Below are 21,939 nucleotides of genomic sequence, written 5' to 3' on the forward strand. Positions count from 1 at the left end.
TGGTGGCACTGCTGACCCTGGAGAACTGGGTCTGCATTACTAGACTCATCAGTGCTGACACCATTTTCATTTTCTCCCAGTGCCAGAGCAATGCCCATGACCCTGGAGTGTCATTTCACATGAAGGTAGTTCTTGGAAAATGTTATTCAACAATGGCTAAAGACAACATTTTTTTATGAATGCAAAACCACTTCAGCACATGTGCTTGTCCAGCTACTGAAAAAGAAAAAAAGCTTTTCGATTGAAGAGTCCTGGGATTTCACTATTGAACAATTCATTAAAATAAGATCCATCTCTTACATTTTCTTTGAGAAATGGGCCACAGTCTAGTCTAAGAATCGTAACCTTACTGGGGTCACTATCAGGCTAATTCAACAAACCTTTTGCAAAGATAGCAATCTAGATAACAAAATGCAACATAGGGGTTCAGTTATTTCTGAGAATGTCACTTTAGGCAGCAGTCCTATACATACAACTAACTGGGCTTGTTTGTGCAAAGTAACTTTGCATAACATTGCATTTTCATGTTATTTGAACATGTATGGTCTCATCATTTTTATTGTTTTTTTAACAGCGAATTTGCAGGGGACTGGAAAATTCTGCCCCCTGGCTCATCTTGGCTGGATCTGGTGGCATCGCTGACATCTTAGCTGCACTTATGAATGAGCCACACTTAATTGTGCCACAGGTGGTAGAAAAACAGTTAAAAGAGAAATTCCCCACAGAGGATTTCTTGGGGACAGACATTCTTCAGTGGACTGCGGTGGTAAATTGACTTCTTGGTATTTTGTAGTCATCAAATGCATTTACAGACTATGAGCAGTTTGCAGTAAACACCTATCCACTCTATTGTCAACCATCCTGGGCATTTCTAAACTTCAACCATTCTTTCACCTCCTTAATCTTTCTTAAATGAGACCAACCCCCCACCCCCGTACTTCTCTTTCCCTTTTCATTTTGTAATACTAAGGATTTTGTATACAAGTGCTTGATCATAAAACTGTAGAGTTGGAAGGGACCTTGAGGGTGATCTAATCCAACTCCATGCAATGCAGCAGTCTCAACTACTGTAACCTAAACATGACAGATGGCCATCCACACTCAACTTGAAAACCTTCAAGGAAGTCCATCACCTTTCGTGGAAGTCTGTTTCATTATCAAACAGCTCTTACAGTCAGAACATTCTTCCTGTTGTTTAGTTGGAATCAGGGCTGTCTTAAGCATATGTGGCGCCGGGGTGCAAAGATCTTCCTGGCGCCCACTCCCAGGTTGCCCAGTCCCAGGCACGCAGGAGGGCGGAGCCAGCCGGCCGCCTCAGCATCTCGCTGGCTCAGTCACCCCCCAACTCGCAGTGCAGAGCCCACAATAGAGAGCCCGCCACAGAACTCTGACCGACTGGCGAGCTCTTCCCTGGACTCAATTCTCGGGCCCCAGACTCTCAGTCTGGCACACCTGAGAGCCCGGCGCCCGGGTGCCTTGTACCCTTAGCGCCTATGGGTAAGATGGCCCTGGTTGGAATCTCCTTTCTTATAACTAGAATCCACTGGTTGAGGTCCCAGCCTCCAGAGCAGGAGGAAACAAGCTTGCTCCATCTTCCATGTGACAGCCCTTTAGATATTTGAATATGGCTATTACATCTCTTCTCAGTCTCCTCTCCCTCAACCATTCATATATAGATTCTCCTTCTTCTTTGTAGTGTGTGTGTGTGTGTGTGTGTGTGTGTGTGTGTGTGTATGTGTGTATGTGTATGTGTGTGTGTGTGTGTGTGTGTGTGTGAGAGAGAGAGAGAGAGAGAGAGAGAGAGCGCAAAACTGGCCCCCAAAGGTCTTTGTTTTGGTTCAGACTCTCTTATCCCTTGGTAAGGAATGAAATGATTTGTAACTAAGGCCTGAGTATTCTGTATATTTTGGGTGATATCAAGTGTTAGTCATAGAGCAGATGCATTGAAAGCAGAGGTTTTAAGTAATTTACATCCATTGATGTCAGTGAGCTAACTCTGAGAATGATTTTGTTGGATTTCACCATTTTTACTATAATGGAAGTGGGAAACACCAAACTGCTTTATCTCTTTAGATCCAAAGCATTCTTGTCCAGCAGCAGCTTTTAACAGTGCATAACTTTGAACAAGAAGGTTCAGAAGAACTGGATACAGTCATTTTGAAAGCACTGGTTAAAGGTAACATGTTTTTAATATATGTTGTCTATTTAAAAAAAGAAGGCTCCCTAATCCAGTACTACCTCATTTAATTTCTTTATAAATTTCTTTCCCTGTAGACACTCAAATGGTGGAAAATATGGATAAAACCACCAATATACAAAACAATTCTATTTCAAACAATTCAAAAATAATAAAACAATAGTAAAGTCATAAGACCACTGCAGACTAAAGGCTCACTGAAATTGGAAAATATTTACTCTCTCCCTAAACTTTAAAAGGAGTCATATGAAATAAGAAAGACAATGAAAAACAATCACACTCTGGTAGAAGCTTATGAATGACAGACTATTGATGGTTAACTTTTCATATTTACTTTGTTTAGTGCCATTTCCCAAGTTAAGTTGGGTTAATTGAATTGTAATGCTTTAAATGTAGTGAAAACATTTTTTTTAAACAAACAAACCAACCTTGAAACTTTCAGAAAATAGGATTCAAAGGAAAGCTTTATTTTATTTTATTAACTACTGAGAGTTTGGGGTTGCAGTCCTAGGCACACATACTTCAGAGCAAACCCCACTGAACTTGTGAGACTTATTTCTGAGTAAATATGCATAGGACTGACCTGTTAATCCATTCTAAAGGCACATGATTAATGTATTCTTATTTTATGTTTATGGGTAGCCTGTAAAAGTCATAGTCAGGAAGCCCAAGAATACCTGGATGAGCTGAAGCTGGCTGTGGCCTGGAACAGAGTGGATATAGCCAAGAGTGAAATATTCAATGGAGATGTTGAGTGGAAGGTAGGGCTTGTTTTGTTTTTTTCATGCTTGAGTTGCTTATACTAAAGTTGGTAACTTTAGCATCTGCTGGTGAATGAAGTTTTTGAGTTATGCCCATGAGTAATCTTCTTCACCAATCCTGAAGAAGTAATCTAAAAGTTGAACAGTTGAAAAGGGCCTAAGTTCATATCTGATGCCATTGCATCCTCAAAGCACTCCACTGTCGGGAATCCCAGGGCTGGACTACATCCTCGACCGGCATTTCTGTGATAAAAATTCCCCAAATGTTTATTCCAGAAGAAGTGATAGAAATCAGCTTTCTTCCAAAATGCAACTCAATGAAGGATATGTAGGGCTCTCCTTTAAGTCTCTAATTCAGACTCTGATCAGACCTGTTTAAACTTTAGCAAGTCATCAGACTATGACCTGGACCTCTTTCAGTTTCATCACAATTTATTTATTTATTTATTTATTTATAATATATGTTTGACTGCCCAATCAACAGAGTCCATTTAGAAGCATTTAGAACATTTAGAAGCATTTAGAACATTAAACCAAATGTTCAATGTCTTGCCTAAAAACTGGGACAAACTGAGATAACAGGATTGAAACCAAGCAGAAATCATTTGTTTCAAGGGCAAAGAAACATAGTTTTAAAATTTCCAGGAGAATAGAACGGTCCTTGCTTAGTGCTGAAGAGGATATTTGTGTAGCCACCAGACGACGACGAAGAAGAGTTTGGATTTGATATCCCACTTTATCACTACCCGAAGGAGTCTCAAAGCGGCTAACATTCTCCTTTCCCTTCCAACCCCACAACAAACACTCCGTGAGGTGAGTGGGGCTGAGAGACTTCAGAGAAGTGTGACTAGCCCAAGGTCACCCAGCAGCTGCATGTGGAGGAGCGGAGATGTGAACTCGGTTCACCAGATTACAAGTCCACCACTCTTAACCATTACCCCACACTGGCTCTCCTTGACGAGTCTCCTTGAGCAAAGCACATAGTGAGTGTCCCACCCAGTGCCGGATTTATGTATAAGCTAAACAAGGTATAGCTTAGGGCCCCACTCTCCTGGGGCCCCCCAAAAAATGTGAAGGAAAAAACCATGGATGAACATTTCCAAAATATAAGATAAAAACAAATAAAATAAAACCTTCTTTCAGTAGCTTAGGGCCTCATCAAACCTAAATCTGGCCCTGGTCTTACCACTTAATACCTGGGATGTGGATCAGGGTGTGGGCTCAATGAATGAGAGCTACTGCTCATACCATTGGTTCTACCAGAGAACACTGCCAGGGGAATTTGCCAAAGGGATGCAGACCAGTCCACACAGTGCATGCAATGTCTAGACCAGTACCTAATTGAGCAGCGAAGGACAAAATGCTCATATCCTAAGCATATTGATTGTTTCTATTCTTAGCATGTAATGGCTCTCTCAGGGTGCAATGCAAGTCAGCTACTTAACCTGATGAATGAACAGTCATAAGGTTTTGTTGTTTAGTCATTTAGTTGTGTCCGTCTCTTCATGACCCCATGGACCAGAGCACACCAGGCATAAGGTAGTACAGTACATTATCTGCATATTGCTCCTTTGGTGCAAAATTGTTGTACAGTAAACTGGTCCAGTCCAGAAGCTATTTAACAGGGGTTGTATGCTTGCTGTGGCAGATTGAAATGTGCCAGGATGTAAAGTTCTCTTTGCCTTGTTTTTGTCTGTCTGGTCCAATGGACCGCCTTGCTCTGGTTTGCATGTGGCAAGAATGTCACAATTCCTAACACTAATAACTACTGCAATGGAATTTCTTTTTGCTTTTGCATTTCTTGTAAACTCAGTCATGTGACCTAGAGGAAGTGATGATGGATGCCCTGGTGAATGACAAGCCTGAATTTGTCAAGTTGTTCATTGATAATGGGGCCAACATGTATGACTTCCTGACCTACAGCCGTCTTCAGAGACTCTACTGTAGCATCTCGCCAAAGTGCCTCCTCTATTCGCTTCTGCTTAAAAAACATGAGGAAAGCAGACTCACCTTGGCAGGGATGAGTGGTCAACAGCACAAGGAAGCAATGGACACTTGCCCTCTCTTCACTCTTCATGAGGTTTCCAGGGTGCTGAAGGACTTCCTTCACGATGCATGCAGAGGTTTCTACCAAGACCCTAAATCTGGAAGCAAGAAGAAAGCCGTAAGTTTCTCAAAAACATAGGAAGTGTTGAACACAAGGCATGGCCCTTTGGGACCCAGTATATAACCACTGGCATACCACCCAATTCCATTATTTTCAGGTCCAAGAAGTCACAGATGATAAGCTGCTGTGCTCACAAGTCAAATCACTGTTGAAATGGCCTGAATGTGTCATTGAAATCCTTAAGGCAATATGCCTTTCACCTGTAAAATGCGGGAGGCATCAGAAACTTGGACATTGTCCACTTTCACAATTTTCTTCCTTCTAGGGCTGGGAAGGACAACCTATGGCTCTCAAAAACGGTGGTTCACTTCATCCCTGACCCCTGGCCATGCTGTCCAGGGCTGATGGGAGTTAAAGTCCACCTGGAAGGGCACAGGTTCCCGATCCCTGGTCTAGAGTTTGCAGTATTCCCCACCAGATAGCAACTCCAATGTTATTGTTTTTGCCTAGATTGCGGTTGCCTGGCTGTAATGGATAACTATTGGATATTTTTATGTGATGCTCTTAGTAAATATGAAAATTCCACATTACACACATGTATTGTTTGTTGATTTCTATGCATTTCTCCTTTCCTATGTTAGGGCATATACCGAAACTATTTTTTAATAAAATGGTGTAGCAAACTGCAAACTACCTCTTCAATGTATTGATAAAATATCACACCGTGACTTCTGGACCAGGGCTTAGAGTATTGTCCAAAGGACAAAAATGCAATCAGAATGCTCCTGTTTGACCGTATTGAAAGATACATCATGGGGTAGTGAGGGTATAAAATCCAAAATCAGGAATCAGATACTGATGTGGTGCTTTCACTGGGAAATGTAAGCATCAAAATGCTTACTTTTCTCTCTCTCTCAGCATAAAGGAAGCAGTAAAGGGATTGAACAGTTGAGCCTTGATTTATGTACGAGCTTTTGAATGCTAGACCTTGAGATGACTTGCTTGAATTTTAATGAGCCACCATTAATTAGTGTCTGCTGAAAAGTGTGCTCTTGTTGCCAAAACCAAATAAAAATCTGATATAACAGAAAGCTGGGTCATATGGCTAATTGCAGCTTCTTTGCCCAATGTCTTTCAGACAGGATGTTCTCATACCTATTCATTTGTTTCCAGGACACAGTGCGCCTTTAATTCAGTAGTGACAGTGAATAAATTATCTCAGGGTACTGCCAAAATAATAATAATAATAAAAAATCCAAGAGGCTTATATAAGGGAGCTGGGAGCTCTCTGGTTTTGCGTTCAGCACAGACAGAGGTGCCATTTGGGGGCTTGCAACTGGTACAGACATAAGTGCTATGCCGTGGTTTCATCCGGACAATTGGGGAACATAAAATTTGCCTGAAAACTCAGAGACGCATTATCTTTCTAAAAGGATTCAAAACATATTGATAGAGGTTGCCTACATGTTTCCAGATGTTCCTTAACTCGAAGAGCATAATTAATTTTAAAGGGTATGTCCCCTCTCCTACATTACAGTGCATGGAACAGGGGATGCCGTTCCACTTATTCGGACTATGATCTGGTACATCACAATAGATGGCGGCTGTTCAGTGTGCTGTACATCCTTCTAAGCATGCTTTGATGCCCTCTGTAGCTAATTGCTGTGGCATGGAGAAGATCCTTGTGAAGGGTTTGCTCAAGAGCAGGAGGTCTCTCCTACTTTGGAAAATTGTTTTGATATGGCTGGGATCATAACGCTTGCCTGCAAATAGAAAGATCCACTTAGGGAAGTTCCAGATAAACAGCATTATAACAAGTTATTTGCTCCTTTAGGATAAGATAAGTGCAAAAAGGGTACCGAGCCCTTTGGATATGAATCAGAAAAGCGAAAATCCTTGGAGAGATTTATTCTTATGGGCAGTACTTCAAAACCGGCACAAGATGGCGTACTACTTCTGGGCGATGGTAAGCTTCATAGTGCAGTGCTACAGATTTCAAATGCTTATTTTAGCTACTTACCTGTATTTTATTGGAGGGGCAAATAGAAGATACTGGTGGGGAGAGGGAACTTAGATACCTCCCCTTCAGCAATCCAAAATGGACTCTTTACTATGGAGGCTATCATTATTGCTTTGTTTATTTCCTGCCTTTTATGATACAGTGGTACCTCGGGTTACATTCGCTTCAGGTTACATACTCTTCAGGTTACAGACTCCGCTAACCCAGAAATATTACCTCAGGTTAAGAACTTTGCTTCAAGATGAGAACAGAAATCGTGCTCCGGCGGCATGGTGGCAGCAGGAGGCCCCATTAGCTAAAGTGGCGCTTCAGGTTAAGAACAGTTTCAGGTTAAGTACGGACCTCCAGAACGAATTAAGTACGTAACCAGAGGTACCACTGTACATTTTTGTGAGCAGGCTGCGACATCCAAAAGCAATAATAAAACAACATCCAGCAGGAGCAATTACAAAATATATATCAACATTGGAGAGGGAAGTGGGGAAATGCCCCATAGTGCCACCCCAGCCTTCATGCAAACCGCAGGACCACCAGTACCAGGTGTGGCCTGGCAAGCACCTTGCCTGCCTAATGCCATAGCCCACAAACTGCAAGACAGCAGATGCAGACTGTTGCCTGGAGAGGCTCCTTCCTTGCTTCTGATGTCTGATCCTATGGAGCTGCCTTACAATAAACCAGACTTATTTCCTTCCAGGGTCTCGGGCAAAGGCCTTTCAGCAAGCTCCTTTTAAATTGAGATGCTAGGAATTAATGCCCGGACCTTTTCGGGGTAAAAGGGGTAATTTGCTATTAAGCCATTGTATCTGGGACCAGGCACAATCCCTGGATACCAGGTTGGATGAAAGAATCAGAAACCTTCCTGGAAAGGGAGGGGTCAACCTGTGGTGGACCAAGCAGGAAACCTGACATTTCTGCTTCCCCACAACTAAGGCATAAAGGAATAAACACATTGTTTCCTCTCATAAAAGGGAAGCCTGTATGCAGAGTGTGCTATAGCTTTTGGATTATTGACTCCTGAAAGGGGTTGCCCACCGCAGAGCTTGGACATGCCTGCATTACGTGAACCACAGGCAAAGAGAGCCTAAATTTACTGAGGCAGAAGGAACAGAAACCCTCTGTTTCATCACATTGTCAAAATGTTCATTGATGCCAATTCTCTATTTACAATTCTGGGAAACCTAAAGTCCAAGGGTGATATTCAACTCAGTGTAGGCAGATAAACTTCTGCTTGTGCAATGGGACTTTCCTTTACTGCCCCCTCACCGTCTCCAGATCTGTTCTGGAGGGTTGGGGGAACTGCCAGAGCAGATTGGGGGAAGAAGAGAGGGGGAAGTTCAGTTGCGCGAGCGGAAGTCATTCCACTCATACAAAAAACTATTTAACACCATGAATACAACCTGTTTTTCAGGGGGTGGGTCTCCACTGAACTGTTATTTATTAAATTTGTTAGCCATTTTATCATGCCCAGGGAAACCCAAAGCAACTATTCCTTTCCATACCTCCCTTTCCAAAATGGCAGATAGCCACACTCTAACCAACAGCTATACAGCCTGTATAGTACTTAGAAAGCATGGGGCAATAATCCAGCCCACCAAGAATCCAGAGAGCCTACCTTTGAGAGTCCATTCTGGGCAGCAACTGTCTCTTTAAAAACAAAAACCACCCCCACTCCCCCCAGGCATTCTAAAAAGCTGCCTAAAGCAGGGTCCTCAGGCATGGCAAAAAAAACCAAACCGACACCCCACATAGCACTAGATGGGAGTAATACAGTCCTTTGAAGAATTCACCTTCACGAGTTTCTTTTGGGCAGGAAAGCATTTATTGTGAGAAGCCCCCAATACAAATTTGCTTTTCACATCACTTAGAAGGAAAATGTAGCTGAATCACCTAAATTGTTGGCAGTGGCGTAGCATGGGTTTTCAGCACCCAGAGCAAGTCAAGTAATTTGCGCCCCCTAACCAGTGGATTTGCGCACCCTAACCCTAACCCCCAGATATTGCGCCCGGTGCGGCCGCCCCCCCTGCACCCCCCACGCTACGCCACTGATTGTTGGGGTGTTTCCCATGTTAGACTTAAATAATCTTTAAGTGATTTAAACCACTTCTATAAACGCCTGAAAGTTGTCAATCAGTGTGTGTGTATGTCTGTGTGTGTGTGTGTGTGTGTGTGTGTGTGTGTGTGTGTGTGTGTTGGGGGGGTGCATTTGCAATTCTAATGTAAAATCTGAATTGGCCAGAAGAATGCACATTTACACTATGAGCAAATTTAAGGCAGAAACAAATACAACAAAGCCACTCCCCTCAAAAAATGCTTTTTAAGCCTCACTTGTGAGCACATTCCTTACTTGCAACCTTCCTCCTTCACCTGCTGTTTTTCTCATTGTCTCTCACGAACTCTTCTCCCATTGACCTTTTCTGCATTCTCATATTCATTCATATCACACTGTTTACAATGCAAAAATCCCTTATCCTGTTTGTTCCCATGTTGAAAGGATGTGCCTTGGCCCACAGCCTCCCTGGGACTTCAAGGCTAGCCAGAAATTTAGGCCCAATCTGCTAGACCAAAATAGCACTAATTGTTAAAAGTGTTCATTTCAAGAGGAAAGCATTTTTGAGCTGCTTATTATGCTACCTTGGACAAGCTTTTTGCCTTTTCAGCAAGCACCTTTTTCATTATTTAATGCAGTGGGATCTAATTGGGGGCAGGGGAGTTTATGCGATAATAAGTGTCTGGGTTTTTAAGATGCTTTGGTTTTTTTTGCTGCAACAGATTAAAGGGATTGCCCTTCCAGAAGTATTCACAATGTGGTTGTAATATCTTCATCATCATTATTTTATTATTTATACTCCGGGTTTCCCTAGCCACTCTTGTAATAGTGCTTACTGCTCAGTCATTGGGAAATATGAAATAAACAGGGCAGGTGGCATTTCAAGGAGATGCTATTGTTTTTAATCGTCTCTTAAGATTCGGATGTGATTTTACATGGTTTCCCCACCCCAGGGTCAGGAAGGTGTAGCTGCAGCCCTGGCAGCTTGCAAAATCCTCCGAGAGATGTCCCACCTGGAGAAAGAAGCTGAAGTAGTCCGTAAAATGAAAGAGGCAAAATATGAGCAGCTTGCTGTGGGTAAGCGTATACAGTGTCAACCATTTAAAACTTGTCTGAGCAAACAGACCAAATGTACTTTTACAAGTCCCGTATTACCCTTGTTCCACGCTTGCAAGGAATCACGCTGTCAGGGATTTAGGAGCAGAGGCAAGGCCAAGGGAGGAAACAGAGAGCGAAGGGGAGGAGGCAGAAGAAAAGATGAGTGATGACGACGACCCGAGATCTCCTAGTCTTTCCAGTGAATCAGAGGATTCACAGAAAGGAGCACCAGTGGCCAGGGCAAGGGGGGAGTCTAGGGGGGCACCCCAGGAAGATAGAGCCAGAGGGGACTCAGGGGAGAGCAGTTGGAAATCGGGACCAGCGTCACCGCCAGGGAGCAGGGAAGAAGAAGGGAGCCAGGGGGCAAGCGCTGGCAGCTCACCACAGGAGGGAGGGCATGAGTCAGGAGTGGCCACACCTCCATCGGGGAGCGAAGAAACGGTTAAGAGGAAAGTGGAAGGTTGGGCGCGCGCGCCAAGTTCAAATGCAGAGGAAGGCGGCGCAGTAAGCAGCCCGGAAAGGGAACCAGGTCCTAAAGCCCGGCGCAAGGAGGCAGGAGGGTCCGGGTCAGCGTCAGAAGAATCCAGGAAGGAAGAAACCCCGGGGGGTAGAGGGACCCAGAGGAGGACAGTCAGGCGGAAAAGGTGGAGCAGGGCTAGGATATTAAGTTGGTGCACAAGGGGCGGAGACTCAGACGGAGCTTCGCCGATCTAGCTACTAGACGTAGAGTTGCGCGCAGCAGCGTGAGAATGGAAACTGCAATTCAATAAAGACTTTTACTTAATGATCGCTGGCTAGCGTGATCCTCTGTGAGCTAGGATCTTCAAGCAGCTCTGACACACGCGTTTATTGTGGCAGCTTTAAAGGTTTAGTGCAGATGAGGCCAGAATGATTCCACCCACTTTTAACTGTCCAAACTGCTTGAACCTCTGCAAAGTACCTACAGTCTGGAGATGACCTAACAGCATCAAATGGCAATTTGAGTTTTGCCTTCCTGTAATGGGTATCTGAACAGGGGGGACGGGGACTGCAAAGTATCTCTGCAATGGAGCAGGACAAATGTCTTCTCTCAAAGTAATTAAAACTCTGAGCAAGATACAAAGGTGGCATGCATTGATGAGAATTGACTGGATCATAGCTCTACCAGTCAAACAAACCACTCAACATTAATATCAGGGCACAAGTTTTTGCCTTTCATGGGCTAGTTGATAGCCCCTTCTGGATAGGGGTTGCAAAATTACTGCTAGCCCTAGTAACACCTGGGATTGATTATAGCGATGGACTGTGCATGGGCTGTGGACTGTGCATGGGGTTCTTCTCAAAAACTTTAGCTAGTGACAGACTACTGACAGACAGGCACCACTGGGAACATCTCTTGCCACTTCTAAAAGACCTTAATTATCGTAGTCTCATTGCTGAGCAACAATGGGCAGAGCTTAGTGGATTGGGAGGCCAGCCAACCAGAAGAGTCTCAGAGGTGTACTTGCCTGTAGGCAGAGTCAGTGTCCAAAGTCCTAGGGTCAGGTGAACAGCAATCCATGTGGTCAGACGGTCCAGGGATCATGGAATCCAATGATCATTGGGGTCAAGGGTCAAGACAAGCAGGAAGCAGCAAGGTAGGGCCAGGACTACAATCCTTACCAGCAACTGAGTGCTGCTGGAAGTTCTGCTTAAGGAGGCTGAAGCCAGCTGGCTCTCATCATTGCCTTCTCCTCTGAGTCCTTGAAGGCTGATCAGTTGCAGGTGGAACCACTCTGCCTTCTCCCCCTTCAAGCTGCTGTTCAGCAGGCAAAGCTGGCTCCTGACCTATGGCATTAATTGCTATCTGTAAATTTCCAGATATAATCCAAAGTGCTGGTTGGCGCCAGGGTGTCTAAAGGACCACCTCCTTCCAGCTGAACCTGTCTGGACTGTAATATTATCCAAGGTGTTACTCCTCCAAGTGCCCCTGCCTGAGATTAGACAGCTGGTGACTGGAGATGATGAGCTATATCAGTTGTCCCACTTGGGATGGAAACTGCCTTATACCAGAACAAACTATTTGTGCATCTAGTCCTCTGGCCCTCTAGATGTTATTCTTGGGCTCCAGATCCCATCAGCCCCAGCCAGCTTGGCCAGTGGTCAGGAATGATGGGAGTTGTAGTCCAACAACATGTTCCTTCTGGATAGCTCAGTCGGTAAGCATGAGGCTTAATTTCAAAGTTGTGAGTTCAAGCCCTACGTTGGGCAAAAAAAACCCTGCATTGCAGGGGATTGGACTAGATGATCCTTGTGGTTCTTTCCAACTGTACAATTCCATGATCTGATAATTCTATGAACACCTACAGAACCACAGGTTTCCCTTCCCTGATACAGTCCAGAGCTATTTACTCTCTTGCCATGGCTCTCCGGGATCTTTCCCATCTTCTCCTATGTGATATTTTTAATAGGATATGCCAAGGATTGAATATATCATCTGCATGCCAGGCATGGGCTCTAATACTGAGTTATGCCCCCCCCATTACGTGCATGCACCACGTGTGTGCTACAGACATTGGCTGACATTTTAGACCTTTCCAGCTTTTTGAGTAGGAGCCAGGGTAGCTGCCCATCTGTTCTCTCCAATCTCTGGCCTAGTCACTGCTGTTTCCTCTGCATTCTTTCAGCCCCTCACAAAAAACGAAACCCCTCTCACAAGATGTGCATTATTTCCTGCTATTGTTCAGAGTGGAATGTAGATACTTTGAGAACTTCCTTCTTAAAATAAAGCAAGAAACACAGAAGTGTGCAAAAGTGAATTTTTTTTGGGGGGGGGGAGGCATCCAGACAAATTTCAGACCTCAAACAACTAGCCAGGTTTAAGATGTTGTTGTACCTCCCAATGTTAGTCACTGCATTGAATGCGGTACAAAAGAGCAGTGTCTTTAACATTTAGGGTTTTGCTGTGAATGCTTCTTTCAGTTTAGCATTTGGGATTCACATTCATTGAAATAAAAATATCATCTCCATCTCCCCACCCTGTTCCACCCAGCCTCCCACCCTGGGAGATCCTCTCTCCCCTTGCCTCTCACGCAGGGCCCTTCGTTTTCCATCCATCACTTCCCTTTGTGTTAATACAAGCTAGGAAACTTCAAAAAGCAAAGCATAAACTCTTTCTCTTTCTCCCCCTCCACTCCAGGGATTCCTTTAGTATAGGTTCCCTGCCTTATGGAATCCTATCTCAACTCCCTGAAGGCGACCACTGGAGGCTACTTGGCCCCCAGACTTTCTTGACCAACACCTACTACTTCTCTTCCTCCCCTTCTGCATTATAGCTTCCCACTCGCTTTCCCCTCCATCCTCCATGCCCTTATTTCCTTCCTCCCAGCCTCTTCCTTTTGCAGCCTCTCCACTCTTCCTTGTCCTCGAAGCTATCCCCTCTATCTGCTTTCTCTCACTCTCTCAGTCTGGGACTCTTCCAGGAAATGCCGCCAGCTGCCTTTCTTTTCTTCAGCTGGGTGCATTCCTCTGCTCTGACTGTGTCACATAGGCTAATAACTGTAACTGTAACCCATGCTGTTTGGATATCATGCTGTTTTTCGCGTTTCATTTTTGCCAGTAATTGCCAATATGGAAATGGCCAATCTTAGAGGGAGGGTCTGTGGAGGGTGGGGGTCACAAAGTATCAAAACCATCACGTTCCAAATGCATCTCTGCAGTTAAAGCGGAACTGAAAGTTGTATAAACAAGACAAACGCATATAAGGATTCTCTCGTTTTTTTCTGTATAAACACCTCTAGTACTTAAAACACATACATATGAATATGTCTAGCTTTCTCTATGTATCATTCTCTTTTCTTGCACCTGCACCCCTATTCCCCCCCACCCCCTCACCCTTGGTAGAATTGTTCAGCGAATGCTACCACAATAGTGAAGACCGAGCTTTTGCTTTGTTGGTGAGGAGGAACCGGTACTGGAGCAAAACAACTTGTCTCCACTTGGCTACAGAAGCAGATACCAAGTCTTTCTTTGCTCACGATGGGGTGCAGGTGAGTAAAACCCAAGGGTGGTCCTCTTCGAAAGTTGTTACCAATGCTGATTCAAAGTTGGGAACAAGAGAGTGAGATGAATATCCTCCTCTGAGTCAATGAAACCAGAAGTTAAGCGTGGCCCAAGAAAATTTTCTAATTTAAGGGGGTCATTGGAATTCTGGTTTTTCTTCTGGTATTATGTTCAGTAAGGGGCGGGGAACCTGTAGCTCTTCAGATGTTGTTGGACCCCTGGCCACTTGCCTTGCTGGCAGGGGTTGATTGGAGTTTTAGTCCAACGATATCTGGTTAGTGTATTTACTTGTATACTCATTGTATTGTGTCAACGCTGCATCCTTTGTCCTAAATTCCAGGCTTTTCTAACAAAGATTTGGTGGGGAGATATGTCAACATCCACCCCAATCCTGAAGCTGATCTGTGGATTTGGGTGCCCTTTCCTGATCTATACAAATTTGATATCATTCAGGTAAGAACCATAGGGACCTTTTGCATGGGAAGAAGAGTGGGAAACAGGTAGTATTTGACAACAAATAGTGGTGACAAAAAAATTTCCTTCTTTAATCTGAAAGCAGAATGAGAGGCAGAAGTTCAGCTAGTGAGGGTTCTCCCAGACAGGGCCTGAATACTGCAAACAGGTTATTCAGGTATCACAAGCTGCTCACTGGCAGCAGTTTTAAAAAGAAGTATTGGGTTTTCCACAGAAAGAGTAAACCCGGATTAAATTGGGAGCAGAAGTAGACTGGCATAGTGTAGACACTGTGGAAAACACTGTAAGCACCCTTTAAATCTCTTCCTTGAATGCAGATGTGATCATGTAGGAAGTTGCACCAGTTTAATATCTGCATGTCATGCTACTTTTTCAGTCTCTACCATAGAGAAAAAAGGTGGCAACTGTTTTCAAATCCCATATCTCAGAAGTATGATTATTCTGCCCAAATGGAAGAATGATGGATACTTTGTGCAGATTCTTAGGCTATCAGTGTCTGTTTTTCACTCTTAACAGCATACTAGGTGCCAGACCAGACATTACAGTGGTACCTCGCAAGACGAATGCCTCGCAAGACGGAAAACCCACAAGACGAAAGGGTTTTCTGTTTTGGAGGCGGTTCGCAAGACGAATTTCCCTATGGGCTTGCTTCGCAAGAAGAAAGCCCATAGGGAAATCTCCGGGGACCTCTTTTAAATGCTGGTGGTGGGGAGCAAAGCCTTTCCCCCCCTCCGGCCTTCAGAAGAGGTCCAGGAAGGCCGGCGGGGGACGAAAGGCTTTGCTCCCCACCGCCAGCATTTTAAAAGCAGTCCGGGATAGCAGGGAAGCGCTTCCCGCTATCGCGGACTGCTTTTGAAGGCAGGCGGGGGGGAGCAAAGACTTTCGCCCCCCGCCCGCCTTCAGAAGAGGTCCAGGACCTCTTCTGAAGGCGGGCGGGGGGCGAAAGTCTTTGCTCCCCCCCTGCCTGCCTTCCCGGGAGAGCGGAGAAAGGCAGCGCGTTTCTCCGCTGTCCCGGACGGCTTTTGAAGGCGGGCGGGGGCAAAAGTCTTTGCTCCCCCCTGCCTGCCTTCCCGGGAGAGCGGAGAAAGGCAGCACATTTCTCCGCTGTCCCGGACGGCTTTGGAAGGCAGGCGGTGGGGAGCAAAGACTTTCGCCCCCCGCCCGCCTTCAGAAGAGGTCCAGGACCTCTTCTGAAGGCGGGCGGGGGGCAAAAGTCTTTGTCCCCCCTGCCTGCCTTCCCAGGGGCTTTTACATCGCCCCGGACAGCGGAGAAGTCCTCCGCTGTCCCAGGCGATTTTAAAATGCCGCCCGCCAGCATTTTAAGATCGCCCCGGACAGCGGAGAAGTCCTCCGCTGTCCCGGGGTTTTTTAAAATGCTGGGGGTGGGAAGAAAAGCCCTTGCCCCCTCCCCAGCCTTCAGAAGAGGTCGGGGGACAGACTGTCCCCGGACCTGGTCTGAAGGCGGTTTCCATAGGAACGCATTAATTGATTTTCAATGCATTCCTATGGGAAACCGTGCATCGCAAGACGAAAAACTCTCAAGAAGAAAAAACTTGCGGAACGAATTAATTTCGTCTTGCGAGGCACCACTGTATCTCAATTGCTTGTACATTCTCATCTATCAATGTCTATCAGCTCCTGGCCTCATCTCCTTCTCTTTTGTAAATATCTAGATTCTAGAACGTATTTCAGTCTGATCCACAAACTCACTTAAACCAAAACGAATGAAGGAAAGACACATTTATGACACTAGGCTGGAGTTTTAACTGGATTATGTGTAAGGTCTCCCATGTCTCTGCCTCTGAGTAGATTCAGTTTAGTTAGTATCTATTAACTATATCAGAAGTATTTAAATGAAACTAAGGCGACAGGCTTTCCAGTAGGATAATTTTGTGTCTTACTGGAAAGCCAACCTTCCTAAATATTACAGCATTCAAATCAGAAATTCATACAAAGTAGTCAAGTGTCACTTCTAAATGTTAGAGAAATACATTGCATTTTATTCATTTCTCCCAGGGATGAGGAAACTGTAGCCCTCCAGATGTTGATGGATCATGACTCGGATTAGTGCCAGGCAACATGGCCAATGGGCAGGGATGATGGGAGTTGTAGTCCAACAACATATGGAGAGCCACAGAATCCCTGCCCCTTTTTAGCACTTTAAACTCCATCTTACGGGGTGGTGGAGAATCATCTCTATGATAAGTGAGAGCCAGAAAATCACAGAAATCCTTCGAGTTTATGTGGAGGGGAACCAAAGGAACACCTAGAGAGAGATCCTAATATAGCCTCTGTAGTGATCTTCAGTTGAACATGTGGAGATCAGGAGCAGGTATGGTCACATGACCCTGCTCTCCCCCGCCCCCTCCCCAATGACCAAAGGACAATTGCAAGTGGTTTATGCTACCTTACCTTGATGTATCAAGCTTAGCTCAGCACTGAAAGTCTCCCCTCACCTCAGGAGTGGAAAACTGCTTTCCAATATCTTTCAGTAAATCAATTCCTTTGCAGTGAGGAAACACAATCAGCCCAGGAGCCAGAATCATGCAAAGACCTTGACAGCCCGGATTCTGAAAGGACATTGCTTTTCCCCAAGGAAGTAGATAGGTAAGATTGCAATGTAATGTTATTTGGAAGCTTCAAAACAGAGTAACGAAAGAGAACATTTCTTGGAGATTAAACTGAGGTTAAACCAGAGGTGGGTAGGCAAAACCACAAGTTAAGGCTGTGCACATCTTACCTTTGATTCCTGCTGCTAGTGTCTGAAGCCATGTACACAAGACATGTATCCTGTACCACATGTAGCCACAAGCCTTTCCATCTGATTTGAAAATGTAAGCCGCTGTTAAGCTGAGGTGTGTACATTTGAGACATCCATGTTAAGATGAAAGCTTAATTGAATAGGAGTTGAAGCGGGGCAGTGGGTGCTGGTATGAGGAAACAAATCTGGTAATGTGCATCAAGTGAAGAAATCCTTGTCTCCTTTCTGGTGTGTACAGAGAACATGACTTTAAAAATGGGAGGGGGGGCGAGAGCAGACAGGGGTGGGATGACCATGCACAGTACTTGGCCCTATAAGAACATTATAATATCTTGAACATTATAAGGATATTTATCAATACTCTAGCAGCAGCTGTGCACTTGCAGCCCTCAACCAAGATTGAGAAATTGCCTTGAGGATCTTAAAATTAAAAAATCCATCCTAGCTGGGCTAACTTTAAGATCTGGTGCCTCAGATTGCAAGCCTGTAAGCCTGAGTGCAGAGTCTCCTTTTTTACTGAACTACAAACCACGCTACAGATATCATCATCAGCTGGAGCGGGGTTAAAAATGCTAGAGATAAAGAATAGTTATGCTCTGCAGTATGATAACTGACGGGCAGTTTAGTGCAGATAATAGAAAACCACTTTCCACAGATATGCAAAATCAACTTGTAATCATTTAGTTGACAGATTATTCCCACGCAAGTGGAGCCATTGTGTAGTGTACTTGATAGATGGATCACACGAAATAATATAAAGTTGTTTCTGTATGAGTCTCTCGGGGGGGGGATAGTTTAGTCTATCACTGGAGTCAATGGGAGATGCAGAGTTAATTTCAACAAAGCCAGGATTTCATTAACTTGTCTTTCCAAAGTTGTATTGAATATTATTCTTGCTTTGATGAGACAGAGAATAAATAAACATTACATATTAATTTCCTCTATTGGGAGTTTGGAGCTGTAGAAGTTTAAATAACAAAATACAATAGCAGCACGTTGTCTCAATAGCTACACTCTAGTAACTAAGGGTGGTAGTCAGCTAAGTTTTACTGAAAGTAGGCCCATTGAAATTAATGGCCCTTGGGCATGCTCATTAATTTCAAAGGGTCTACTCTAAGTAAAACTCAGTTGACTACCACCCTTAATGTTTATTGAACAGTCTGGGGAAAGAGAATTTTCAGGATCTCCTTGGACAGGAAACTGGAAACTGATGACAATCACAGTTCAATTCAGAAGTAAGTTCAATTGAATTCTATGGGGCTTACTCCCAGGCAGTTGAGCATAGGACTGCTGCCTTAGCCTGTGAATCTGACAATCAAGCTATAAAATTGCTTTACAGACCACTGCTCAGAAATGCAAACAAAACAGTATTTTCTTTCTCTTTTTTTCAGGGGAGACGCCCAGTTAGAAACCCAAATTGCTTCTGAAAATATAGCATGTGCAACATTTGTGTTTACACAATGGAAAAAATTCTGGACTGCTCCTGTCACAGTATTTATGGGGAATGTTATCATGTACTTTGCCTTCCTCCTTCTGTTTGCCTATGTCCTCTTAGTGGATTTTAAACCACCCCCACCAAAGGGCCCATCCATCCAGGAGATTGTACTTTACTTTTGGGTTTTTACGTTGGTCTTGGAAGAAATCCGACAGGTGGGTAACCTACATTATGGCTCTCAGCTACCCAGCTAGATCTTACAGGTTGAGGCTGGGAATTCACGTGTGCAATAGACACATTTGTGCACGACCAAAATCTTCTTCCACCTTTACTGGCCACGTTCTATCAGTCAAATTGTTTCCCTCTACCATTTGCTCAAGCAAGCAGCTTGAGCTACAGCTAAGTCCCCACCAGCCATCGGTGCCCATTAAAGATGTATTGTTAGCTATTAAGATCTATAGAGCCATGAAGTAAAGGTAATTTCACTCAACACAACAACATTCTTGTTGACATTTCTAATTCAAATTACTTTTGGAATGCTAAGTTAATGATGGGACATGGAAGTGTGTAACATACTAAATGATAAATGCTGTTAACTTACAGAGCTTTTTCACTGATGAAGATATGAATTTAATGAAAAAAATCAAGTTGTACGTAGAAGATAATTGGAACAAGTGTGATATGGTGGCCATCTTTTTCTTCATTGTTGGAGTTACCTGCAGGTTTGTGGTTTTGAGAGCTTCATGTGTGTGGTACCATGTATGTATGATATATAGTGTTCCATAAGCAAAGTTAATGAAATAGATCTAAGGGAGTCGACTCATATTTTCTCTTTTAACCCCAGAATGTTTAATTCAACCTTTCAAGATGGCCGCACAGTACTTGCTATTGATTTTATGGTGTTTACTCTCAGACTGATTCATATTTTTGCCATCCATAAGCAACTGGGCCCAAAGATCATCATTGTGGAGAGAATGGTAAGTACAAGATTTCACATGGACATGAAAACCAATGATTTACAGTATTTCCTAAACCAAAGGAACAAACACAGGCCTTCTGGGTAGCACTATTTTCATCGGAGAAATGTTGGAGGGTATAGTGAAGTCTGCATGTAGGGCATGTAGTTTTTACCTGAGTGGAATGTAAGTGGTCAAGCAACCATGAGTGTGTGCATGGACTTGTGATTACACAGTGAAACGTGGAAGGCACTCTGCACATTCTCAAAGACACACTGAAATCCTGCTGGGGGAGGTTCCCCATGCCTGTAATAGTAATAAAGTACTCTAATGACATGGACTGAATTAAACAGCAAGAAAGAAACCTTGCTCAACTGCTTGGGAGCAGTTTGGTATCATTTAATTGACAGTTCACTGTATCATTATGGCAGACATGTACCACAAAATTACCCTCCCTAGAGGCCCGGGCCTTGGTTCCATAAAGAAATGAGAAGTCCTGTCAAGAAGTAAATCTCAGTCCCTTAATTATCTCCTTTGTACATTCCTAATCTATGTCTTGGTTTCAGACTATGTATTCCTTTTACAGATGAAGGATGTTTTCTTCTTCCTTTTTTTCCTGAGTGTATGGCTCATTGCCTATGGCGTGACCACACAAGCCTTGCTCCATCCTGACGACAGTCGAGCAGAATGGATCTTCAGAAGGGTGCTCTACCGCCCCTATCTTCACATATTTGGACAGATTCCGCTGGATGAAATAGATTGTAAGGTTAAGGAATTAAAAGACCTATTGTTGCTGTTGTTTTAGACTTGGATGACAAGAGAAAGCAACCATGGCATCGTTTCTACAATTAGCATGGCCCCCAAGCACTGCTGTGCTCTTGTTCCACAAATGTTCCCGAGATCACCATCTGAGGCCCTTCTTTGTGTGCTCCCCTCCACAATACATCTGGAGGGTGGCAACACAAGAATGGGCCTTTTCTGTACTGGCTCATTTGTGGAATGTTCTCCCCAGGAAGGCTCACCTAGTGCCATCATTATGTATCTTTAGGTACCGGGCAAAAACTTTTCTCTATAACCAGACCTTTGGCCTTTAACTACCTGTGGCCTTTTAGTAGTGGGTGGGATGTTTTTAATATATTTCTTTTCTTCCTTGGTTTTAATGTGGGTTTTTGTTTGTTTGCTTGTAAGATGCTTTGGGTTCCCATGGGCAAGATTTAATAAATATTAATGATAATAGTGTTCCCACTAAAGCTGAGCAGTACTGTAGATTTGCCTTTATGAGTGCACAGCGGCGGGTGGAAATGTTTACCTCTAGTCGGAAAAGTTCCGCCTTCTGATTTCTGCACATTACACTGGTGTTCAAGGCCAAGGAGGCCAGGCTATTTTAAACAAATTTTGTTCTCAAACCTAATGCTGCCACATGTCGTGAACTCCCCTCTCCTTTTGCTTTAAACTGTTTTAATATTGTATTTTAATGTTGTAACCCACCCTGGGACTTTAGGGTGAAGGACAAATAATTAATAATAGTAAAAATAATAAGAGATTTGCATTATATAGATATGTCATTTCTGTCACTGAATATGTGTGTATGTGTCAACTATATTTGTAATGCTTGTTCTGCTAATTGTTAAGGTAATCCGTTATTCTAATTATGCAACAATGCAAAATCAAGCACACCTCATGGTACTGAAGCTGTGAAATTGCAAAAAACAAAACAAAATTTTTTTTTGCTTATCTGCACAGCAGAAAGAGAACAGCCTCAGCAATTAACAGGTCTAACAATCAGTAGCTTCCCAAAGTGACAATTGCTTTGTTTTCAATCCATTACAGCATCTCGCATGAACTTTGAAAATTGCACACCGAGCCCAATGGCAAACCTGACAGATAATGCATCGTCGTGCCCAAATGCCTATGCCAACTGGCTTGTCATAGTCCTCTTAGTCATTTTCCTGCTGGTTACAAATGTACTGCTTATGAATCTCTTGATTGCCATGTTCAGGCAAGTACTTTTTTTCCTGCCTGTTATAAAAAGAGGGAAGCGCATACAACAATCGCTGGTTAAA

At 43.8% G+C, this 21,939-nt stretch overlaps 1 protein-coding gene across 1 annotated transcript in view; it reads left to right on the forward strand.

The window, feature by feature from the left end:
* The window catches only part of TRPM5 (transient receptor potential cation channel subfamily M member 5), a 51,775-nt gene that overhangs the window by 21,085 nt on the left and 8,751 nt on the right, over positions 1–21,939 (forward strand). The window contains exons 8-21 of the mRNA XM_081205090.1: positions 575–766; positions 2,074–2,176; positions 2,840–2,958; positions 4,772–5,122; positions 6,900–7,031; positions 10,086–10,209; positions 14,092–14,237; positions 14,591–14,703; positions 17,236–17,331; positions 18,877–19,135; positions 19,524–19,642; positions 19,765–19,897; positions 20,463–20,637; positions 21,707–21,875. Of these exons, the coding sequence (XP_081061216.1) occupies positions 575–766; positions 2,074–2,176; positions 2,840–2,958; positions 4,772–5,122; positions 6,900–7,031; positions 10,086–10,209; positions 14,092–14,237; positions 14,591–14,703; positions 17,236–17,331; positions 18,877–19,135; positions 19,524–19,642; positions 19,765–19,897; positions 20,463–20,637; positions 21,707–21,875 (2,231 nt within the window). The remainder of the gene's footprint in view (positions 1–574; positions 767–2,073; positions 2,177–2,839; positions 2,959–4,771; positions 5,123–6,899; positions 7,032–10,085; positions 10,210–14,091; positions 14,238–14,590; positions 14,704–17,235; positions 17,332–18,876; positions 19,136–19,523; positions 19,643–19,764; positions 19,898–20,462; positions 20,638–21,706; positions 21,876–21,939) is intronic.

This window comes from Podarcis bocagei (genome assembly GCF_964188305.1).
Source record: "Podarcis bocagei genome assembly, chromosome: 1".
Classification (NCBI taxonomy): domain Eukaryota; kingdom Metazoa; phylum Chordata; class Lepidosauria; order Squamata; family Lacertidae; genus Podarcis; species Podarcis bocagei.